Source organism: Eretmochelys imbricata, chromosome 15 (assembly GCF_965152235.1).
Source record: "Eretmochelys imbricata isolate rEreImb1 chromosome 15, rEreImb1.hap1, whole genome shotgun sequence".
Lineage (NCBI taxonomy): Eukaryota > Metazoa > Chordata > Testudines > Cheloniidae > Eretmochelys > Eretmochelys imbricata.
This window is the reverse complement of record NC_135586.1, coordinates 33,563,881-33,589,968: the sequence shown is the minus strand read 5'-3', so window position 1 is coordinate 33,589,968 and position 26,088 is coordinate 33,563,881. Positions and strand designations below refer to the sequence as shown.

The following is a 26,088-nucleotide window of genomic DNA, read 5'->3' as shown; positions in this document are numbered from 1 at the left end:
CACATTCTATGTTGCTGCACAGAGAAATCTAGGAATTTTACAACTCCCTCCCACATACCAGCTGCTTTTAATTTATTTGCTTTTCTTGATATTTACCCATATAAATACAGTGAACTTGGGTGAATTTTATTTGAGCTTCTTTTCTACACAGACTGATAGATGCTGCCCTCTGGTGGATGTGCCCAGGATAAGAGATATGGTAGGATAGTGTCCTGGCTGTTTTAGGACATGGGGTCACTCTCAAAGAAACTTCTTTAATTGACCTCTGTTATCGGCTGGCATCCTTGAAGGAAGTCCCAGGATTGTATTACAATACAGACCAATCACCAAAGTGATTTTCCTAGGAGTGTACAGAAATACACACAATTTCCCCTCCATCCAGAGAGCTGAGAAGTCCAGAAATGGCCCTACCTGGGTGTGTGCATTTGAGGGGCAAGACTTACCTATAATGTTATGGCGGCAGTGAGGGCAGGTATGATGCTGCAGCAGCCAGGGATCCACACATTTTTTGTGGAATCTGTGAGTGCAGGGAATCACCCGCAACTCCTGTTGGGGAGAAAGAAAAAAATTAATTGATTCCTCCTAAAAGGCATGAATACTCACACTCCACACCTAGTTCTTCTGGCTTAGGTACAGATCAGGTCAATTCCCAGCCTCTTACTGGAAGAGGGGAGGAAAAGCCACCAACCTGCGTTAACAAATAACTAAGAGCATAGTTGCTGGAGAGAGTTCGTGCTGATTCACATGGTGAGCATCTCCATGCTCAGCAAAGCTGTTAAGCTTCTTTCCCTGTTGCATCCTGTCCTCCTCTCAAGCTACTCTTTCCTCTAAAACCTCTAACCTACCTCCAGCAGCACCCAACAGTTCTAGCTAGTTTTGTGCTCTTTCTGGCAGGGTTCCCTATGGCCACATTCACTATTGTTCACGTGCAGTGTTGAATTACTGTAGCAGTTATTTTATTTTTTTATGTCTGACAAAGGGTGTATTTTTTATTTGAGGGGAGGAAATTTTAAAAAAGGCAGTGTCTCCTTTTTATTTATCCAGTGTCTTCAAACTTCACGCTGAGATTTTAGATTGCCCCTTCCTTTTGGGCCACGCTCTTTGATTCATTCCCTTCCTTAGTTCCTGAGTGTTGTCATAGAGGAGACGGCAGCCAGGCACTTTTCACTATGGCACTAACATGGATGGAGGCTGAGAAGTTAGAAGTCATTTTCTGCAACTTTGAGCTTCTTCCAAGGTATTTCCTCTGTAAGGAGGTGAGATGATGATTCGGTGAACCTACTTCATGTAAAATGGTAAAGGCCATGGTAAATGGTAAAGGCCTAAGTGACCTTAATGGATCACACATACACATGTATCACATATTAGCTAGTAATATATATAAGCAAATGCATAATCAATATAAATGTAGGCCTAGTTTAATGTGGTTCATCAGATCTTTAAATGATCCTTTTTTGGGAAGAAATGCAAAACAAGGTTTTTGGCTTACTAAGTATCCTGTTATTTCACTCCTTAGAATGCCTCTGATTTGGGTATGAGGTTCCAAGGATGAAGTAAGAATGAGAGATTATGATGACCCAGCCAAATATAATCAGGGTAAACACAGGAAGTCCCCAAAGTCTCTGTCAAACATTGATAGTTTTGTTACTGCTAATAAATAGATACATTATACAATTTAGAGTGTAAGGCAGAATCTTGTATTTGGTCATAAAACATCAGATCAGAGGAGAGGGGCGTTTGATACAAGGTCTCATCTTGGGTATAAAAGAATGTACTCAGACTTAAGTCTTCGCCTTTGTTTGTGTACAGCCATCTCTGTATATACTCAGTCAGTTCATTGGCTGGCCATCGTCAACTGATTACTGGGGCGTGGCACTTTGTACCTATTCTGAAATAACCCTGTTCCTTGGATGGGAACTCTGAAATTAGCAGTGGTTTCCGCTTTGCTAGATTTGTAAAGTAACCTATGGATCTGAAAACATCCTTACATCCTGATCTTATTTCATATCTCACTCTTTAAAAGCAGCCCACAAAGTGCAGTTCCTAGAGCAACACTTTACTTCTCTCTGGCAATGACTTTGCCTTTGACAGAACATTCTGACGCAGCACTGCAAGATTGTACAAACTGCTTTGCTGAGGCTGCTTGTACATTGGCCTTACCATCAGCCGAACAGAAACTGAAGCTATGTACCAGCCAGCTCCTCAACAACTTTCCCAAGAGCCATCAGTAAGCTTGGAAGATACCACACTCTAAGCTGCCAAACAGTTTACTTATCTTGGCAGCATGTTAAACAATCAAGTGCAAATCAATCACAGAGTGGATGTGTGAATTAAGAAAGCCAGTGCAGCATATGGTTGCCTTCATCATTGAATCTGGAAGCAACATGAAATCTATTTAGATGCAAATCTAAATCTATAACGCTGTTGTCTTCATGATATTGCTCTATGGGTATGAAACATGGATCTGTTATCAATGGCATATTAAAAAGCTTGGAAGTTTCCACTTGTGACACCTACAATGACTGCTGGGCACCAAATAGCAGGACCAGGTGTCCCACACAGAAGTCTTAGTGCAAGCTGGTTCGGCTGATATTGAAGGTCATTTGATTTTGATTTGTTACCAGCTGAGATGGACTGGTTATGTAATTTGTATGCCTGAGACCCATTTATCAAAACAAATTCTACATATGAATTAAGATCGAGCAACTACAGGCACGGAGTGCAGATGAAACACTTCTAAAGATACTCAAACAAAATCTGCACCCAAGAAATATTTCTGACTCTATCTTTGAGCATTACATGGTGCCAGGCTGTCAGGGTGGCTCTCCATGACTTTGATAAGAACTGCATTGCATAGCTGGGAGCACAGTGTCATGTACGGAAACATGAAGCTCAATCAACACAAATAGACAAATGACTCTGGTCAGTGCGGTCAGTGTTGTTCTTCCTGAATCGGTCTACGGAGCCATGAGATGATCCACTCATACAAAGTGTAATTGCTGACATAGTTCTTGAAATCAGGGTGATCCAGTACTTATTTATTGTCGAGGTCCAAATTTCTTGGTCAAGGTATAGTCAAAGTCCAGACACCAGAGAAAATAATAATAAAAAATAACAATAATGATAAGTAAATAAAGAGATTTCGGGGTCCACTCAAAAGCATCTGGCAGTCTGCATTTGGCCCATGGTGCACCTATTAACTACCCCTGGTCTATCAGATCCAGTTTTGGAGAGGAAGCCCTCCCTACACTTTCAGCAGGATGCAATCAACACTGCTACACCTCCTACCCACTGATCCCCACCCTTGGTTCATGTGCCACCAAATACACATCTGGTGACAACTGTGCCAAAACTGGCCCAGCATCATCAACCAACCAGATTAGAGAAACTGCTTTCTTTTACCTCCCCATCAATGTATTTCTCCAGGCAGATGGCACAGTCAGATGTTGAACTGCTGCTTAGTGTGTCCAGAGCTCCACAGCTTCCCTCACGGTGACCCTTACTTTTGGACTTGAACTTCCTGGTTTCCATCTTTTCCAGTGCCTGCACTGCAAGCCTGTTCATGGAATTCTACAATATAAAACACAACGTTGCTGCTTGAGGGATTGAGGCAATTGGAATAGCAGAAAAATAATGCTGTTCCTAACATTAACATCTGTAACGATATCCCCTCAGGCTGAGATGGGTGTCAAGTCTCATAAGCTAAGCAGATCCTGATTAGTCTTCTCTCTATGTGGAAGACACCCTGGAAATGAAATGCACTACAGAGAGGAGTGTGGGTGATCAACTTATCACTGAGCTAAACATTCTCTGTGCAAACAGAACACAGTCCTAACCAGTTAAAACACAAAAACAAAAAACCAACCAAACAACACCCATGCGTGTGTGAGCACGCTCCACACACAACACTTGACGAGAAGTAGTTTTCCAAACCTGAAAAGAAAATGAGTAAAACTGATTGAGAGGAAAAATTTAAACAGAAAAGTGTGAGTGATAATTGGAATTGTTTAAGAATATTTTATTTTGCTAGATCCCCAAAACACCTACAGTTCTACAATCACAAAAGAAGACTTCCTCAATTAAAAAGCCATTCTGACTAAAAAGAGGAATGGAAGCACCACTACAAAACAAAAAAATATATTTAGCAAATGAGGAAATTGATAGCAAAAACTATAAAATAGAAATTGATAAAGAAGTCAAAAGTGCCAAGGAAAAGTCTTTCGATAGTAGGGTTAAGGACAATAAAAAGGAATAATGAAACGGGGAAAAAATCCCAGTAATAAGCCTGTTACTAGAAATGGTAAAATTGTCAATCAATCAGAAAAGGCAAGTATTCAAGAAATACTTTTGTTCTCTATTTGGAGAAAAAGACCAATGACAAAATACTTTCTAGTTCGACAGTAACTAGGTAAGATGTTTCAGAGTAACAGCCGTGTTAGTCTGTATTCGCAAAAAGAAAAGGAGTACTTGTGGCACCTTAGAGACTAACCAATTTATTTGAGCATGAGCTTTCGTGAGCTACAGCTCACTTCATCGGATGTTATACAGCATCTATTAAAAGACAGACAGACACAGGCCATTTAGACCCAGCGGTCTCAATTCTTTGGTAAGCTGGGCTCAATTCAAAGTCAAGGCTGTGTGTCTGTCATGAAGGTCACAGATTCCATGAGTTTCTGTGATCTCTGCAGCGGCCGGTGCGGCTGGCTCCAGAGCTGAGGCAGTCTCATGCTACCACCCCCAGGAGCGGTAGTTTGGGTGTGGGAGGGGGTACGGGACTGGGGTGCATGGCGGCGCTTACCTCAGGAGGGCTTCCCGGAAGTGACCGGTATGTGTCTGCAGCTCCTAGGTGGAGCAGCTCTGCATGCTGCCCCTGCCTGTAGGCATCCAACCTCCACAACTCCCACTGGCTGCAGTTCCTGGCCAATGGGAGCTGCAAAGCCATCGCTCATGGCAGGGGCAGCGCATGGAGCCCCTTAGCCTTCACTCCCTCTAGGAGCTGGCAGGGACATGCCGGCCACTTCCGCGGAGCCGGGTAGGGAGCCTGCCAGCCCTGCCAACCCTCCTACTCCACCACCAGCAGGGGTTTCAGACTGCACACCCGACCCCAAAGCACCTGTGGCCCCCCAGTCCAAGTTTTAATTAGGGGTATATAGTACAAGTCATGGGCCGTGAATTTTTGTTTACTGCCCATGACCTGTCCATGACTTTTACTAAAAATTATCTGTGACTAAAACATAGCTTTATTCAAAGTACGTGTGCTGTAATTCAGCAAATACAAGCTCACACATCTAAGAAGAAATAATGTAGGTTACACACAGGATGGAAGAATGTATTTTGGAAAGCACGGGTTCGGAGAAGAACTTAGGGGTCAAATGGACAACCAACTGAACTGCATTCGTGTGACGCAGTGGCTAAGAGAGCGAAGATGATCTCTGCATGTATAAAAGCAGAGGAATGATGACTAGGAGCAGGTAGGTGGTACCACCTGAGTATATGGAATTGGTGAAACCATTACTGAAAACTGCGCCCGGATCCGGATCCACCTTTCAAAAAGGATGTTGAAAAACTGGAAAGTGGTCAGAAAAGAGTTTCAAGAATGATCTGAGGTCTGGAAAATCTGCCTTAGATAGTGAGAAGGTAAGAAGATCAGTCTGTTTGGTTGACCCAAGAGAAGATAAGAGGTGACATGATTGCGATTTATAAGCACTTACATGGGGAGAAAATTTTAGATAGTACAGGACTTTTTAATCTCACATTCAAAGGCATAACAGGATCCAATGGCTGGAAGCTGAAGCTAGAAAACAAATTTGTACCTTATTTCCAGTCTGAATTTAACTGTGAGGGTAATTACCATTAGAACAACTTAAGGGATGTGGCGGATTCTCCATCATGTGAAATATTTAAATCAAGACTGAATGTCTTTTTAAATGTCTTTCTTGCTTTAGCTCAGCCAGATGATACAGCCTTGACACAGGAATTAATGGGTAAAATTCAATGGTCTGTGTTGTGCAGGAAGTTGTACTAGATGATCATATGGTTCCTTATGGCTTTTAAATCTCTGAATCTATGACCCAATATGGGATATACTCTTTTATAGGAACAACAAGGAGTCCGATGGCACCTTAAAGACTAATAGATTTATTTGAGCACAAGCTTTTGTGGGTAAAAACCTCACTTCTTCAGATGCTCATTCACCTGCATGTCTACTAATGTGATATATGCCATCATGTTCCAGCAATGCCCCTCTGCCATATACATTGGCCAAACTGCCACCCAAGATCCATAAACCTGGAAACCCTGGATGCCCCATCATCTCAGGCATCGGCACTCTTACAGCAGGATTATCTGGCTATTTGGACTCTCTCCTCAGACCCTACACTACCAGCACTCCCAGCTATCTTCGAGACTCCACTGACTTTCTGAGGAAACTACAATGCATTGGTGATCTTCCTGAAAACACCATCCTGGCCACCATGGATGCAGAAGCTCTTTATATCAATATTCCACATGAGGATGGACTACAAGCTGTCAAGAACAGTATCCCTGATGAGGCCACGGCACAGCTGGTGGCTGACCTTTGTGACTTTGTCCTCACCCACAACCATTTCAGATTTGGAGACAACTTATACCTTCAAGTCACTGGCACTGCTATGGGTACCCGCATGGCCCCACAGTATGCCAATATTTTTATGGCTGACTTAGAGCAACGCTTCCTCAGCTCTCGTCCCCTAGCGCCCCTCCTCTACTTGCGCTATATTGATGACATCTTCATCATATGGACCCACGGGAAGGAGGCCCTTGAAGAATTCCACCTGGATTTCAACAATTTCCATCCCACCATCAACCTCTGCCTGGACCAGTCCACACAAGAGATCCACTTCCTGGACACTACAGTGCAAATAAGTGATGGTCACAAACACCACCCTATACTGGAAACCTACTGACTGCTATACTTACCTACATGCCTCCAGCTTCCATCCAGGACACATCACACAATCCATTGTCTATAGCCAAGCCCTAAGATACAACCGAATTTGCTCCAATCCCTCAGACAGAGACAAACACCTACAAGATCTTTATCAAGCATTCTTACAACTACAGTACCCACCTGGGGAAGTGAGGAAACAGATTGACAGAGCGAGACAGGTACCCAGAAATCACCTACTACAGGACAGGCCCCACAAGGAAAATAACAGAAAATAAGGAAAATAACACCACTGACCATCACGTACAGCCCCCAGCTAAAACCTCGACTGCACATGTCAACGATCTACAACCTATTGTATCTTGACTTTAGCAAAGCTTTTGACACGGTCTCCCACAGTATTCTTGTCAGCAAGTTAAACAAGTACGGGCTGGATGAACGCACTATAAGGTGGGTAGAAAGTTGGCTAGATTGTCGGGCTCAACGGTTAGTGATCAATGGCTCCATGTCTAGTTGGCAGCCGGTGTCAAGTGGAGTGCCCCAGGAGTCGGTCCTGGGGCCGGCTTTGTTCAATATCTTCATTAATGATCTGGAGGATGGTGTGGATTGCACTCTCAGCAAATTTGCGGATGATACTAAACTGGGAGGAGTGGTAGATACGCTGGAGGGCAGGGATAGGATACAGAGGGACCTAGACAAATTAGAGGATTGGGCCAAAAGAAATCTGATGAGGTTCAATAAGGATAAGTGCAGGGTCCTGCACTTAGGACGAAAGAACCCAATGCACAGCTACAGACTAGGGACCAAATGGCTCGGCAGCAGTTCTGCAGAAAAGGACCTAGGGGTGACAGTGGACGAGAAGCTGGATAGGAGTCAGCAGTGTGCCCTTGTTGCCAAGAAGGCCAATGGCATTTTGGGATGTATAAGTAGGGGCATAGCGAGCAGATCGAGGGACGTGATCGTCCCCCTCTATTCGACATTGGTGAGGCCTCATCTGGAGTACTGTGTCCAGTTTTGGGCCCCACACTACAAGAAGGATGTGGATAAATTGGAAAGAGTCCAGCGAAGGGCAACAAAAATGATTAGGGGTCTGGAACACATGACTTATGAGGAGAGGCTGAGGGAACTGGGATTGTTTAGTCTGCGGAAGAGAAGAATGAGGGGGGATTTGATAGCTGCTTTCAACTACCTGAGAGGTGGTTCCAGAGAGGATGGTTCTAGACTATTCTCAGTGGTGGAAGAGGACAGGACAAGGAGTAATGGTCTCAAGTTGCAGTGGGGGAGGTTTAAGTTGGATATTAGGAAAAACTTTTTCACTAGGAGGGTGGTGAAACACTGGAATGCGTTGCCTAGGGAGGTGGTGGAATCTCCTTCCTTAGAAGTTTTTAAGGTCAGGCTTGACAAAGCCCTGGCTGGGATGATTTAATTGGGGATTGGTCCTGCTTTTGAGCAGGGGGTTGGACTAGATGACCTCCTGAGGTCCCTTCCAACCCTGATATTCTATGATTCTATGATTCTATCCTGGAAAACGATCCCTCACTCTCACAGACTTTGGGAGACAGGCCAGTCCCCGCTTACAGACAGCCCCCCAACCTGAAGCAAATACTCACCAGCAACTACACACCACACCACAGAAACACTAACCCAGGAACCAATCCCTGTAGCAAACCTCGTTGCCTACTCTGTTCCCATATCTACTCTAGTGACACCATCAGAGGACCCAGCCACATCAGCCACACCATCAGAGGCTCATTCAACTGCATGTCTACTAATGTTATATATGCCATCATGTGCCAGCAATGACCCTCTGCCTTGTACATTGGCCAAACCGGACAGTCCCTATGTAAAAGAATAAATGGACACAAATCTGACATCGGGAATGGTAACACACAAAAGCGAGTGGGAGAACACTTCAATTGTCCTGGACATTCTATAACAGATTTGAAAATAGCTGTACTTGAACAAAAAAACTTCAGAAACAGACTTCAAAGAGAAACAGCAGAACTAAAATTCATTTGCAAATTTAACACCATTAATTTGGGCTTGAATAGGGACTGGTAGTGGCTGGCTCATACAGAAGCAGCTTTGCCTCTCCTGGAATTGACACCTTCTCATCTACTGTTGGGAGTGGACTACATCCACCCTGATCGAATTGGCCCTGTCAGCACTGGTTCTCCACTTGTGAGGTAACTCCCTTCTCTTCATGTGTCAGTATATTTATGTCTGCATCTGTAACTTTCACTCCATGCATCTGAAGAAGTGAGGTGTTTACCCACGAAAGCTTATGCTCAAATAAATCTGTTAGTCTTTAAGGTGCCACTGGACTCCTTGTTGTTTTTGTCTATACAGACTAACACGGCTACCCCCTGACACTTGACTACTCTTTTATAGGTCAGTGCAGACCTAAGTTCCCTTTAAGCTGCACAGCAGGCTATCAAGGGCCACGCAGGCAGGGGGACTGGCACCTCTCCCCCAGCTCTGGAGCAGCTGCGGCGAGAAAGGGCTGTGGGGGGGGCCCTCTCTCCATGTTGCAGCCCCAGGGCAGCCTGCACCCCAAACCCCTTCTGGCCACTATGTATGTAGAAGCCCTCTACACCAACATTCCACACAAAGATAGACTACAAGCTATCAGGAACAGTATCCCCGATAATGTCACGGCAAACCTGGTGGCTGAACTTTGTGACTTTGTCCTTACCCACAACTATTTCACATTTGGGTACAATATATACCTTCAAGTCAGCGGCACTGCTATGGGTACCCACATGGCCCCACAGGATGCCAACATTTTTATGGCTGACTTAGAACAACGCTTCCTTAGCTCTCGTCCCCTAACGCCCCTACTCTACTTGCGCTACATTGATGACATCTTCATCATCTGGACCCATGGAAAAGAAGCCCTTGAGGAATTCCACCATAAGTTCAACAATTTCCATCCCACCATCAACCTCAGCCTAGACCAATCCACACAAGCAGTCCATTTCCTGGACACTGCTGTGCTAATAAGCGATGGTCACATAAAAACCACCCTATACCAGAAACCTACTGACCGCTATTCTTACTTGCATGTCTCCAGCTTCCATCAAGGACACACCACGTGATCCATTGTCTACAGCCAAGCTCTACGATACAACCACATTTGCTCCAATACCTCAGATAGAGACAAACACCTACAAGATCTCTATCAAACATTCTTAAAACTATAATACCCACCTGCTGAAGTGAAAAAACAGATTGACAGAGCCAGAAGAGTACCCAGACGTCACCAACTACAGGATAGGCCCAACCAAGAAAATAACAGAACGCGAATAGTTGTCGCCTTCAGCCCCCAACTAAAACCTCTCCAGTGCATCATCAAAGATCTACAACTTATCCTGAAAAATGATCCCTCACTCTCTCAGATCTTGGGAGACAGACCAGTCCTCGCTTACAGACAGCCCCCGAACTAGAAGCAAATACTCTCCAGCAACCACACCCCACACAACAGAACCACTAACCCAGGAACCTATCCTTGCAACTAAGCCCGATGCCAACTCTGTCCACATATTTATTCAAGTAACACCATCATAGGACCTAACCACATTAGCCACGCCATCATGGGCTCGTTCACCTGCACACCTACCAATGTGATATATGCCATCATGTGCCAGCAATGCCCCTCTGCCATGTACATTGGCCAAACAGGACAGTCTCTACGCAAAAGAAATAAATGGACACAAATCTGACATCAGGAATCATAACATTCAAAAACCAGTAGGAGAACACTTCAGCCTCTCTGGCCACTCAGTAACAGATTTAAAGGTGGAAATTTTGAAACAGAAAAGCTTCAAAAAAGGACTCCAACGAGAAACTGCTGAGCCTGAATTAATATGCAAACTAGATACCATTAACTTGGGTTTGAAGAGAGATTGGGAGTGTGTGGGTCAATACACATATTGAGTCTATTTCCCCATGTTAAGTATCCTCACACCTTCTTGTCAACTGTCTAAATGGGCCACCTTGATTATCACTAAAAAGTTTTTTTCTCCTGCTGATAATAGCTTATCTTAATTAATTAGCCTCTTACTCCACCTTTTCATGATCTCTGTATGTATATATATAACTTCTTACTATATGTTCCACTGTAGGCATCTGATGAAGTGGGCTGTAGCCCACAAAAGCTTATACTCAAATAAATTTGTTAGTCTCTAAGGTGCCACAAGGACGCCTGTTCTTTTTGAGGATACAGACTAACACGGCTGCTATTCTGAAACCTATCCTTTGTTAGAATTCATCAACACCACTCCGATCAATTTCTCTCCCTCCTCCACCTGGGAATAACTACAGAGTTTCAGTAGCACTCCCAGCCCAAGGGAACAACTTATCAAGCACAGCAGAGTATAGCAGGTCTCTTAGTAAAGTTCCACACCTTTTCCAATGCCGTGAATCTTTGGATAATACCCTTTTCACAAAGATTGTTTTTCCAGACACTGAACCCTTCTCTCTCTTCAACAGCACTGACCCAACTCTCTAGAAGAGGCAGAGACAGCAGTCAGAGTGCAAGGAAAGTATCATTATTGATCCTGAGCTCAGGCAGCTCTTACCTGACTACGTCGCTGCTTCAGTTTGATCTTGACGAGAAGAATGAGGCAAACGAGAGAGACCACCACAAAAAAGGCGAGGAAAATCCCCATGTCAAAGTACTCTGTGGGTTGCTTAGAAGTGAAGAAGACAGAAGAAGTTTAACTTACCTCCCAAGGCAGATCACATTCAAATCCATTCCTAGGCCCTTCAAATCCATTTCCCCCTTCTCTAATTTCTTGATGATTATGATTTCCTTGAATGCACTGTGGGCATGAACTACATTGTTGGAAAAAGCTACTGGATACGTTAGTCTCTCTCTTGACCTGTTGCTCATGAGCCCTGATGCATGAGCCAAAATCTTAAGTCAATATCTTTGAGTGAGGTCAACTAATATTATTTTATAAGATGCCATAAACTTAACAGTGAATAGTCAGGGGCGTACTCTACATGCAGGGATATAGCGAACAATCAGGAAAAAAATGGGAGGAAGTTGCATTTATCACGGGAATGTAAGCGTGTGATGGGCCACAGTTATGACCCGCCTTAGAATATAAGGTTTACAGCAGCTCTGAACTCAATGCTGATTCTACAAACAACAGGTTTCACCAGAGTGAATCACAGTTACCAACAGCTCCAGTGGGTTTTTGGTATAATTCAGTTTCTGAAGCAAGTAAAATCAACATGTCTGAGTCCTCAGCAAAGTACCGATGGCTCAAATGAGTCATGCTTCCTAATACAGCTGGTGCTTTAGGAATACAGTAAAAATGAACTAGAAACTTGGTCTACACTGATTTTTATAAAAACAAGGAGGAGTCCGGTGGCACGTTAAAGACTAACAGATTTATTTGGGCATAAGCTTTCTTGGGTAAAAAACGAAATGCATCTGACAGCCTGATGATGCATCTGAAGAAGTGGGTTTTTACCTACGAAAGCTTATGCCCAAATAAATCTGTTAGTCGTTAAGGTGCCACCGGACTCCTTGTTGTTTTGGTGGATACAGACTAACACACTACCCCTCTGATTCTTGGCACTGATTTTTGTGTTCGCTTTTCTCATATAAACTACATGTAGGAAGTGTTCAAGATGTCTTGGGAATATCCATTCTAGATTGGAAAATGAATAAAGTCTCAGATTTCTTTGTTAATCCATGTGTGAAAAATGTAATCAAGAAATGTTCACTAACATCAGACAGACTGCTTTCCTGGGAGTTCATCCCTGTAGAATACAATAATTAGTTGTTTTTTTTTTAAATGTAAATGTTTTGTTTTCTTTATTAATGGACAATTATAATACAATTCTTCCCCCCCTCCCACACACACAATCCCTGTGTAATAAATATAGGTCCCAGACTGTGAACATCCTCCTTAACACTGGTGAGATGTTACTCACTTGAGAAATCCCATGGAAGTCAGTGATACTTTTTGAGTGAATAACTAACTGTTCTCCAGTCAGCACTCATGGAAAGCATCACATTACATGTTATCAATCAATGCTGTTAACAGGTGCTACATGAAGCAACAGCAACACAATCCCCACTGCACACTAAGTCTCACCCGTGGGGGCCGGTGCTGAATCCTTGCTCGTGCCACTTTCTGCTTGTTAACTATGTTCATCAGTTTGACAGCATCAGCCCCCTTCACATACACCACTGGCCTCTTCAAAGGGTCTTCTGAGCCCTGGTTCAGCTAGAAGAGAACACAGTAAAATTCCATTAAATAGATTTATTTCAGACCAGCAATTCTCTTTTCAAGAGAAGGAGAGGAGACCATGGTAAATGAAGATAGCATTTGATATACCACCACTTGTCCTTTTATATGCATCCTTTCATCCGAGAATTTCAAAACACTTTACAAACATAAAATTAAGTTAAAAACTTGAGTTAAAATTAGGGCTGTCGATTAATCGTAGTTAACTCATGCAATTAACTCAAACAATTAATCACCATTTTAAAAATGTATTGTGATTAATCACAGTTTTAGTTGTGCTGTTAAACAATAGAATACCAATTGAAATTTATTAAATATTTTTGGATGTTTTTCTACATTTTCAAATATAATGATATCAATTACAACACAGAATACAAAGTCTACAGTGCTCACTTTATATTATTATAAATATTTGCACTGTAAAAATGATAAAAGAAATAGTATTTTTCAGTTCACCTCATACAAGTACTGTAAGTGCAATCTCTTTATCGTGAAAGTGTGCAACTTACAAATGTAGATTTTTTTTGTTGCATGATTGCACTCAAAAACAAAACAATGTAAAACTTTAGCGCCTACAAGTCCACGCAGTCCTACTTCTTGTTCAGCCAATTGTTAAGACAAACAAGTTTGTTTACATTGACAGGAGATACTGCTGCTTGCTTCTTATTTACAATGTCACCTGAAAGTGAAAACAGGCATTCGCCTGGCACTTTTGTAACCAGCATTGCAAGGTATTTACATGACAGATGCGCTAAAGATTCGTATGTCTCTTCATGCTTCATCCACCATTCCAGGGGACATGCGTCCAGGCTGATGACAGGTTCTGCTCGATAATGATCCAAAGTAGTGCAGACTGATGCATGTTCATTTTCATCACCTGAGTCAGATGCCACCAGCAAAAGGTTGATTTTCTTTTTTAGTGGGTCTTGTTCTGTAGTTTCCACATCAGAGTGTTGCTCTTTTAAGCCTACTGAAACATGCTTCACACCTAATCCCTCTCAGATTTTGGAAGGCACTTAAACCTTGCATTGAGTGCTGTTACTATCTTTAGAAATCTCACATTGGTATCTCTGCGTTTTGTCAAATCTGCAATGAAAGTGTTCTTGAAATGAACAGCATGTGATGGGTCACCATCTGAGACTGCTATAACATAAAATATATGGTAGAATGCGGGTACAACAGAGCAGGAGACATACAATTCTCCCCTAAGAGTTCAGTCACAAATTTAATTAACGCATTTTTTTTTTAAACAAGCGTCATGGTGGTGAAGCATGAAGGGGAACACGAATGTTTAGCATATCTGGCATGTAAATACCTTGCAATGCCGACTACAGAAGTGCCATGCGAACGCCTGTTCTTGCTTTCAGGTGACACTGTAAATTAGAAGTGGGCAGCATTATCTCCTATAAACGTAAACAAACTTGTCTGTCTGAGTGAACAAGAAGTAGGACTGAGTGGACTTGTAGGCTCTAAAGTTTTACATTGTTTTGCTTTTTAATAGTTTTTTTATATACAAAATTCTACATTTGTAAGTTCAACTTTCATGATAAAGAGATTGCACTACAGTACTTGTAATGGGGGAATTGAAAAATACTATTTCTTTTGTTTATTACAGCGCAAATATTTGTGATCAACAATACATATATACTGTACACTAATTGAAATTATAGAAAACATCCAAAAATATTTAAATAAATGGTATTCTATTATTGTTTAACAATGTGATTAATTGCGCTATTCATTATTTTAATCGTGCAGTTAATTTTTTTTTTTAATCACTTGACAGCCCTCTTTAAAACTGAATTAATTTTTCAGTTAAAAATCACGAAGTGAGGAAAGGTAAAAGTTAATCTCTTAACAGCAATTTTTACTCAGCTGCAATATGTATGTTTTAATTGTGCATATTTTAGCATAATAATACATTAAACTTCATGCTTAAGAACAAGAATAGAAATACTTTGTATGTTCCAAAAATATTAACTTGGCTGCAGTGTACGTTTTCAAACCTTTTGTGGTTTTTAAACTATATAGTTTTAATGTTATACTAACAATTTTTGTATTTACATTTCCTTGGCTTTCTACAACAATTGAGGACTTTTGAGCTTGTAGTACAGGGGTGGGCAAACTACAGCCCGCAGGATTGCCATTGGCTGGGAATGGGGAACCACGGCCAATGGGAGCTTCGGGGGAAGGAGCCGCAGGCGAGGGTAGCACGTGGAGCCCCCTGCCTGCCTCCTCCCACCAGGGGACGCAGGGGCTTGGTGCCAGCCGCTTCCGGGAGTGGTGTGGGGCTAGGGCAGGCAGGGAGCCTGCCTTAGCCCCACGATGCATTGCTGCCACTGTAAAGCTGCTCCAGGTAAGCGGCACTGGGCCGAAGCCCACACCCCGAACCTCTTCTGCACCCCAACCCCCTGCCCTGAGCCCCCTAACCCCCTGCCTTGAACCCCCTGCCGCATCCCTCCTGCACCGCAACCCCCTGCCCTGAGCCCCCTGCTGCACCTCGCACCCCTCCTGCACCCCAACCCCTTGCCCTGAGCCCCTTCCTGCACACTGCACACCCTCCCACACCCCACACTCCCTCCTGCACCCCAACCTCCTGCCCTCGCCCTACATTCATGGCCCTGCATGCAATTTCCCCACCCAGATGTGGCCCTCGGGCCAAAACGTTTGCCCACCTCTGCTGTAGAACATTTATGCAGCAAGCATTTCATCAGCAAAATTCAAGTTCCTAGCTTGTGAGCCCTTTTATTTATGAGCTAATAAGTTCTTCTGTCTTCAGCAGCAGAGCTTGTAAACTCACTGATACAGTTATTTGGCTTCTAATGCTTATTTGAACCAACAGGTACACACTTGGGTCTTAATCTGCAAAGAATTATGCACGTGTGTATTGACAGTTTGAATTTACCATATATGTCTTCATGTAATGGAGGAATCCTCTGTAATGCAGAGACTAACTTGAAGCGTCAACCATAGCCACAAGCATAGCTGAAACTCAGAATTTTGGCATACAAACTGCTTCCCCTATAAGTGTCCTAGGACCACTGCACAGACCTACTTGAGTACTAAAGTACCCAACCTTAGCAACCTCTAAGCATATATTATGTAACAGAGTGGGAAAAAAATCCAGACTAAAGGATTCCTGTTACAAGATAACATACATGCAGTACATTCAAACGGTCTAATTTGACACAGAACCACCATGGGATAGGTAAAGGCACAAGGCCTAACTAGAAGCGGACAGAGATGCAGCTATCCTTGTAACTGCTATACCCTTACACACTTATTTTCCCCTCAAAGGAAATTTTCTGGGCCTGATTCACCCTGGAAATTGTCCCCTAGGACTTCAAGTACTCTGTTGAAATTTAAAGATGAGGGAACAAAATCTGTAACACTGATTCTCAGCCGGAGGGTCATGACCCTCAGAAAGCCTCAAACAGATCAAGAGGTTATAGCCATCCTCCATTTTTTTATGACTAGATGGGAGAGGGTCCCACACTTTTTTCTGTTATAACAAGGGGTCACAGTCCAGATAGGTCAGGTGTTCCCAGCCTATTCCACAGTCATGTAGCCTAGTGCCAGGGAGAAGCACTCATGTGACAAATCATACGTCAAGGAGAACACTTGCTTTGCCTTGAGGGATGACAAGCAGTTTGGTCTCAGAACCTGTGACTTTTGCTCATTGGTACAAAATCAACGTGGTCCTCAGGCATAAAAAGCTTGCTAATGTCTTCAAGGACTTCACCAAACTGCTTCTAGCCATCCAACAATGCCTGGGACAGGAAAGCCCTGGAGGTGATCACCACCTCCCATGACAGCAATCATATATGTTTTCTAGCTATAGTAATACCAAGGAGAACAAAAACCATGTTCTAGAACAAAAGGAGTCTCATATACGTGAAGGGTATCCTCATGAAAGGACAGGCAAACTCAGAGTGATAACCATCCCAAAATCTCCACTTACAGGATTTTAGTTCAGGGTCTTAACCTCTGTCAGGAGGTGACACAGAAATGGCTACATGCGGAGCTGCACAGGCCAAATCGTAGTTCCCTTTAAGTGACGTCTGGGAGCAGGACGTAAGCTTGTAACAAATCATGGGACAGAAAAAAATGGGGCCATTCTCTTCTTTACATAATGTGTAGGCTGTGGCAGAATAAAATGACTGATCAACTTTGCAGGTGTTTGTCTGCACAGCAGGATTCTTTGTTTAGAGTTTGCAGGCTCTGAAATTGAGAGCTTATCCATTAAATCTAGGCTTGCAGGATATGATCAAAGGAAGCCTTAGGGTAGGAAAAAAGGCTTGCAGGAAGCCCTCCTTTTTCTTTTCGGAGGGGGGGGGATTGAAGAGGGAGTTCTCGTCCTTAGATTACTCTTGCAAACCTGGGTCATGGCTTTTAGTCAGGACAAGGAGGCTTTAGATGTGAAGGCACTGGATGCAGCAGCTGAGGGTGTCAAAGTCCCTTTTAAGTAACCATTGTACATGCATTTTTTCACTAAGGATCTCTGAGACCACCGTATGGGCAAAGCCAAAATTATCCCACTTTTCGTTGATTTAAAAAACAAGTAGTGTAGCATATATGCTGGTATGTTTCCAATAAGCATTTTGTACTCACTACCTCTTCCAAAGAGGTTAGAACTGAAAAGGATATATCGTCCTTGCTTTCCTTTTTCGTAAGAGAGGAATACTAGCAGGGAAGTCAGGGCACTGAGTTCTCTCTTAATGCCAACACCTTATCTACTTTCAGGACAAGTTAATTAAATATCCCTTATGCCAAGCGCTCCAGATTCTGAGCCCAAGTCTGTGGAGAATAGTCAGAGGAAGAAGGGGATTCATTTTTCTACAAAGACGACTACTTATCTGGAGGCTCTCAGAAGCTTTCCTATAAAATTTATCAGGACATCTTGGAAGCCACCTTTTTCCTAGGAGAATAGCTCAAGGAGGACAGGGAAAAATTTGTGGGGGTCACTTGGATCCATGCTCAGGACGTATTCCCAGAGATCACCAGAGTAGCTTGATAAGAAAACTGGTGGCTCAACAAAGAAGTGGCAGGTGCAGACTCATCCTATAATATCTTTAAAGCACTGACCAGGGGCTGTAACGTGACCACACATGAAGCACCACATTAAGGAAACCAGTGTCTTCAGGTGGAGTAATATCCCTGAAAGGAACGATTCCAAGGCACTGGTGGTTGTCAAGGGTGGTAGTACTGAATCTGGTGATGGGCATTTGGGGCATTGGATTTGATGGCCCAGTCATCATGCAAGCATAGGGCAGATTCCCACTGAGCAGATTCTGACCACACGTCCAACGGGCCCTAGCTCTGTCCATGTCTGTACTGGATATCGTTCCACTTTCTCCTGGAACCTGACTGCTCCCTTGCCTGAAGTGAGGGGAGCAGCATGCAGTGAAGCACTGACTTCAGTCCGTCATCCACCCCTGCAGGACCCTTCCTGGTCAGCAGTGACCTCCCACAGGGCTGTTGCTCGCTATTTTTGTACTACCATGTCTGCATCCAGGTGACACCACTACCCCTGCTGGCCCAGAAACAGACTAACAATGGGGAAAAACAAGAATATCAGGAGAATAGAGAAAGGAAGGCTGTCAACAGAACCTCTGGGTGCGGGGCTAAATCCTCAAGATCAGAGCAGAGCTAGTGAGAAGCTGTATGCTGTGGCATGGAAGCAGCAGACTGGGCCTATGAGGAGGCAGTTGGAAGGTTTATATAGGGAGAGCAGTTTAGGCACCAACATTCTGAGGGTTTCACTTGCTCCTGTGGCCAGTGAGTTTCCACAGTAGAGGATTCCTTCCATGTGTGAAAATCAAGATTTACTCATGCAAGTAAATGTTGCAGAATTAGGACCTAAGTTACATGTAAGTGATCTGTTTTAAGATTTTACACCTCCACTTGCAGATAGTCTCTAATATACATGCTCTGTACTCAATTTTCAAACACGTTTCTTCCAGAGTTGAAGCAAGTTCTTTCAAACCTAATCATGCAAGCTTTTATCCATGAGGACTATACACAAGCCCAATTTAAACTTTCATACTTGAGCTATTTTTGTCGTAGCCCTGTTCAAAAAAAGCATAGTTAGAATTTTTTTCCACACTTGTAAAAGTATTTTCCTGCTCCCATAACTCAGAACTGGCTGAAGAGATTTTGCTCAAACTTCCGACAAAAACACAATCCCACCCTCCCAAAGTGAATAAAAGTGACACACTCAAAACCAACTCCTCTAGCAAGAGGCAAAGCCTGGAAAATGTCCGTCCAAAAAGTGAGAAAACAGGGGCATAAAACAGAAAACATTTTGCAACCTGAACTGCAGTGGCTGCTGCTAACGGGCACTACACTGAAGCATCCCTTCCACCTTGTACATCAAAAGCTCTCCCTTTGAGATGAGGGGGGTGAAGGGAGCATCCTAGACAACACAGCAATGGATTACAACAGTGTCGCAAAAAAAGGAGTGAAAAGGCTGAGGTGGTACTTAGTGCGTGTGTATGCTGGGCAAAAGGGAGTACTCACCACCCCGCTTTCCTGGGACCTCACCCCCTCCACCGGAAAAAGAGTAAATAGAAATGCAGCAGATTAAAAAGTAGGAAACAAGACAGACCTCTCTGGCTTTACCATTCTCCATCACCCTCTGTCAGGGTACTTGCTTGAAGAGTGGGAGGGAAAAACCCAAACACCACATCCCCAGAGAGAAGAGCAGGTGTGTCTATTGTAGGACAGCTCTATTATGAGAGCAAAGAACACAGCTCACGATTCAGAGAGTTTGGTGTACAGCAGCCCTAACAGTGAGGGTAAAGCTCATAGAGACTGGGATAAACCTGGGCTCCCTGCTTTGTACCTGGTCAATGGCATCTGGGTTTTCAGACACATCAAAGATGACAGCTGTGGCTCCTCGCTGCACTGCCCGCTTTGCCTGCAATGAGAAAAAGATAATGCCCCTTTAACACCTCCCAAAAGGGAAATGTCCCCTCTGCCCCCTAACTCTTCCCATCCCAGCAACCAGTGCCACTGCTAGGCATAAGCAGACTAGGCATGCTTAGGGCCCTGAGCAGCTCAGGGGGCTCTCTATTTGCTTTCTTAGTGTGTATGTATGGGTGTGGGGGGTTATTCCTGCTTTGGGCCCCCAAGGGGCTAGTACTGCCTCTGCCAACAGCAGCCTACTCTTTCCCACTTTCACATGCCGGGCAGGATGTAAACATGATTTAAATGTTGTTTTTATTTCCATATAATCAATTCAGAAGGCAACTGCAAATGCAGGGATAACTGAATCTCTAGTGCAGGGAGGAGCCAACCACTCCAGGGCATCCATGGTGCCCTTCCCAGCCCCACTCTTGCTCCTTTTGAGCAAGTTAATAGTCTCAGATGAAATTTAAACTTTTTAAAAAATATTTCTTAGAACTGAAAAAATTAAGTAACCTGGAGAAAAGCCCCCTCCACAGACCACATAGGAGGGAGGGAGTGCTGTGGGGCTCCAGGAGAAAACCTTTTCTGCAGTGAGGAAGAGGGAAAAGGGTTCACCTTTGGCAGGTCTATAAGGAGACAGGGCCATTACACGTCACCTTTAAAGTCTCCTAAATTCATTCTCTCTCTGCAGTTGTGACAAATTCTGCCCAGTGAGTGTGTACTCCTCAGATGTTTTGAAAGGACAGTGCTATGTCTGTCCACTAGAGGTCAGTCTTACTGCATGCAGCATCTCCACCCACAGAAGATCGATTCTATTTGATTTGTGAAGGGTTTATACCAAGGGACCATAATTCAGAACTGGAGTGACCAAGAGCCAGCCGGGGACACTGTATGTATTAAAATCCTCTGGGATAGTGAAATGGGAGCTGCAGTCACCTTTCACTGCAGCTTCTGTAAGTGTCTCTGCAACCTCGACTGAAATGCTGTCCTGTAACTTCCTACAACAAACAGTCATCAGCGCTACACCTCCCATTCAGGCATCCATGAAGGACTAGGTTTCCCCCGCTTCCTCCAGAAAACAACAACTGTCACGGTAACAGAGAGAAATCACAGGGCCCTGACCCTTTGTAGAGAGACCAACGCAGCAGGTGTTTAAATCCAACAGGAAATAAACAGATGGTACAAACATGCCTTTTATGGAGTAATACTGAGGTTTTACTACATGAAAAAAATTGGCTGCAAGCATGAAGGTCTAACTGGTCATTTTCTCTGCTCCAGTCTCTCTTTATTGTGTTTTCATTTAAAACCTAATAAAACACATCAGACAGCACCTGAGGGAAACCAGCTCCCAAGAAAGGGTCTCTGCCTCAGCCCAGCAAATATTTATCTCCTTTGAAGTCTGAACACCTGGCTAATCGCTAATAGCTGTTGGGAATGAAGAGCAAAAAGGAATCTGATCTAGTAACGCTCTTCTTCTTTGCCATGGAGATGTGCCAGTGAAGTGGCAATTCACCCAGGATTGCCCAGAAGGGTTCTCTCACAGATGCCCAGCACTTGCTCAAGTGTTTCAGGGATGTAGACTTTAGAGCCTATTAGAAAGCAGTTCTTTCTCAGTGTGCACGGGTCACATGTGAAGAGCTTTTGATCTCTGGAGATTATTATACTTTTGAAGTGTGTCTGGGTTTGGTTCATTTTGCATAGAATGGTGAACAAGCAGATTTACAGTTGGTAACCCAATAAATTACCAAAAACAAAGTTTGGTCACTTATCACTGTCTTGTAGCACAGAATCATAGAAGTTAGAAGCCACTTTGACTCTGAAAGAGAGCATCCACCCAGAGGTTTCATGCAGTTTAATTAATCCACTTTAAATTCACTGCTTTAGCTCATTTGAATTAAATTTCCTGAGGTCCCTGTGTAGACAAGATCTTATTCATAGGTTCTTCTTTTAGTTATAAGGAGTACTCTGCAGACTTGAGAAATTTATAATTATTTGATCCTGAGACTCATTAGGTACAATTTTGGGTTGCTGCATCTTGACTTTTTCTCCCCCGGTACATGCTAAAGAACAAAAAGGCCCAGTAGCTCTTGAATGTCAAACTCTTACGCCTATATTTTCTGTAAGCTGAAGATGACAAAGAACCACAATGCCTCCAGCTACTAGCATCTGAGTACCTGTGGGGCACCACACACCCTTGTGGCATATTTCCAGATAGCATGTTACAATATCTACTGCATGTTGCAGCATTAGCGCACCACTGCAATAGCAAGCTCCTCTTCCACAGACAAATGAGAGGCTCAGCACAGCACAACTGGTATTTTCTAGGCTGGCTGGCATGAGACTTGGGGGAACCAAGGGATGTTACAGCTACGTGAAGAGTAAAAGCTGAGAAATGCTGCTGTATTAGTCCACAAAGCAGCACCTACTTATAGAGCTGCTGAGCAATGGTATCATAAATCCAACCACTTTGCCAGGAACAAGATTAGAACAGCTGACATCCTGACTTGAGTGCCCCCACCCCACATCCAACTTCTCTGCATAAACTTTAAAGCACTCAGCTCATTACAGAAAGTGAGTCCCAGGAACATATTACAATACCAGCTTTAATTCCTAACCTTAATAGTGGTATCAGGGGCATAAGTAACATAGGACCACGGCCCTGGTCCAGGAGATATAGCAAAGCTTTTGATACAGTCTCCCACAGAATTCTTGCCAGCAAGTTAAAAAAGTATGGATTGGATGGATGGACTATAAGGTGGATAGAAAGTTGGCTAGATTGTCAGGCTCAATGGGTAATGATCAATGGCTTGATGTCTAGTTGGCAGCCGGTATCAAGTGAAGTGCCACAGGGTTTCGCAGGCAAGGCACCCAGGCAAAGGCAGGATTTTGCTAGGCCCCAGGCAAAGGCAGAAAAGTCAACTTTACTTTTAATTCTCACTTGTCACTTTTTCCCTTTCTCCACCCTTGTTATTCCTATTTCCATAAAGCTGGCCACCCAAGCACAAGGCTAACAAGCATGCTGGTCAGCTACTGTTCCCGAAGCATGAGTCAAAAGTATGACACAAGTAACGCTCCATCAGTCTACGGACTGGGGACTGGAAGCCCTGTCTCAAAAAGTGCCCTGTTTTCAAACTGAAACTTTTCATTCCAAAGGAAATTACATCTCTCTCTCTCATGGACGGTGAGTTCTATGGGCCCGTGGTGCCCAGGCACCAGGAATATTCCTGTCCCAGGGGCCTGGCTCCAGCAAAGATTCCCACCTCCCCCGCCCACACACACTCCCCCCACGCTTCCCCTCGGCCCCACCTGCCGCCCCCAGGCGATTTAAAACAGCCCGGGGGCTCCCACCGCCACCCAGCAGCGCAGCGGGGCTGAGCGGCTTCCTGCGCGCTCATTCCACGTGGCTGCCAGCAGGTCCTTGCAGCCCGTGTGACGGGGTTGTGCCGCTGGGCGCTGCCCCCACCCCAAACGCCCCTGTGGCCAATGGGAAGCTGCAGGGGCGGTGCCTGGAGACAGCAGCATGAGGAGACCCCCCCCGGCCTGCCCCGCCTAGGAGCCGCTGCCGGAGAGGGTGCCCCAGGTAAGCATCGAACCCCCATCCACTTCCAGAGCCTGCACCCACACCCCCTCTGCAAACACACCTTTCAGCCCCCAGACTTCCTCCTGCACCCCCACCCCTGCATCCCCTCTCACCCCCAAACTCCCTCCCAGAGCCTGCACCCCTCACCCCCTCCTGCACCCCGCCCCCTGCCCAGAGCCTGCACCCAGCACCCAAACTCATTCCCAGAGCCTGCACTCCAGACCCCCTCCCCCACCCATACTCGCTCCCAGAGCCTGACCTCTGACCCCTTCTACACCCAAATTCCCTTTCAGAGCCTGCACCCCTCCTGCACCCCAATCCCCTGCCCCAGCCCAGAGCCTGCACCCAAACTCCATCCCAGAGTCTGCATCCCAGACCCCGTCCCCCACCAAACTCCCTCCCAGAGCCCTCACACCCCCTGCACCCGAACTCCCTCCCAGAGCCTGACATATCACCTCTTCTGCACCCGAACTCCCTCCCAGAGCCTTAGGCAGGTGTGTGTGGGGAGTTTGCGGGGGGGGAAGGGGGGGGGTGTTCTGGGCACCACCAAAATTTCTACAAACCTGCCACCCCTGCTCTCTCTCTCACACACAACCTCACACACACACACACACACTAAAGGCTGAAAAGGTGAGGGGCAGCACAGTCACTTCAAAGACTGGGGATTGTTTTCTTTGCCTGCGTTTAGATTCTGATCCTAAGGGTGAAAACAGACCCAATGTGTGAACTAAGCTATTACAGAGTCTGACTCATTCCATCTACACAGACACTAAAATCAAGTCTCTGACCAAGTTACCAACTTAATAGAACCACAAGAAGCAGATTAGAAAAAGGGGCTCTCCTCACAGTAAATATAAAGGAAGTGTAATTCAGTTCAACAGTGAGATATGAAAGCTTCAGATGTGGAGATATAAGTGGGTGTTAGAGCGGACTTGGATGCGGGCAGAGTGCTTTTACACATACAATACACATGCATACACTATGGATCCCATTCCAGCATTCTGCTCAACTCCACTCTCCATAATTTAGTTGTAGCTTGGCCTGACCTTCCAGGTTTCCCTGGCAAGAGATCAAAGAGTGGAAGCCACAAACACACCACAGAATGCAGTCTCTCTCTCTCTCTTCCCCTGCCTCCACCGCAGCCTCTCCCCTTCTGGTTCCTTTCCTTCCCCCGTCCCTAGTTTTTAAAACCACAGCACTTTGTTGAGAAGCAAGCGAGTGTGAGCAGGCTGGGGCCTGAACACAGGCATATTCTTCATCTGATTTTCAGCTCTTTCCCTTAGCTCTGTGAAGGTAACTAAGCAAGAGAAACCTTCGCACCTGCACTGCAGGAGAGGGAGGAGCAGGCAGCTGCATGCCTTCCACCCCACAATAATAAAGAGAACTCTTTAAAGTTGTGGGGCAAAGCCTCATTGCTTCCACAAAGGCCTCTCTTCCCCCCTCCTAAAAACATCTTGATGGATAATTAAAGTCATTAAACCTTTGAAAGTTTCCTATCTGCTGCTTACTCAGAGCCCTCCTGCTTACTGAAGATGCAATATAAGCCTCACTTAAGAAGATACTACTTCATAAAGTGCCTTTCAGCATTAAAAATAAATAAAATATCAGTTAATGTTTGAAGAGTACTTGCTACACTTAAAAAAAAAAATGTAGCAGCCAAAATGTAAACCAACAAGAAAGGTACAAGCTCAAAAGGTAGGAGGTTACTGCACAGAAGTCATAACACACAGAGTCAAACAGCAACACATTTCCTTAAGTCTCAGTTCACACCCAAATGACTTTGGCAGAGTAAAGCTACGCTGTAGATACATATCAACCTATACTACTTTTCAAGAGCATTAGAGTTAAAAACAAGAAAGAAATGGCCCCCCCTTTCCTCTTCCCAAAAGTCAGAACCCTCAGAAACAGAATTATTGTTGTAGTCACACAAGGTACCAAACTACCTTAACTCTGCCTTGTAGAGCGGGCAGCCTCCCATGTTACTTTATCTGCATGTGGAGTATGAAAAATATATACCACAGAAACTGGACTAAGATCTGGTTATCACACATGTCTGCCATAAGAAGTGTGATATCTGGCACCATTCTAACTTTTGCCCTTTTTAAAAAAGTGTTCTGATTTAATTATTTGAGCATTTGCATGGTTGCATATAGAGATATGCTAGCTCTGTGTATAATATTTGGGTACTTAGCAGCCACATGGAATCATAGCTCCTTTCAGGCTTAAGCCCTAGGCACCTGAGATGCTGACTACTCTCTGCTCCTGGTAGGAACAGGCATTTAATGAAGACTACGGAATGACTGCCTTTAGCATGCTGTGTGTCTAATCAGGAATCTGTAAAGTTCTACATCTCACTCTAATAAATAAAACCATAAACATCACAGTCATCATATGAATAAGATTTAGGA

General features: G+C 44.3%; 1 protein-coding gene across 2 annotated transcripts in view; it reads right to left on the bottom strand.

The window, feature by feature from the left end:
• The window catches only part of ZNRF3 (zinc and ring finger 3), a 212,033-nt gene that overhangs the window by 3,380 nt on the left and 182,565 nt on the right, over window positions 1-26,088 (bottom strand). For both annotated transcript variants that reach the window (XM_077835297.1, XM_077835298.1), the window contains exons 3-7: window positions 20,036-20,110; window positions 13,039-13,170; window positions 11,506-11,616; window positions 3,403-3,570; window positions 444-546 (exon numbers count right to left, since the gene is read on the bottom strand). In XM_077835297.1, the coding sequence (XP_077691423.1) occupies window positions 444-546; window positions 3,403-3,570; window positions 11,506-11,616; window positions 13,039-13,170; window positions 20,036-20,110 (589 nt within the window). The remainder of the gene's footprint in view (window positions 1-443; window positions 547-3,402; window positions 3,571-11,505; window positions 11,617-13,038; window positions 13,171-20,035; window positions 20,111-26,088) is intronic.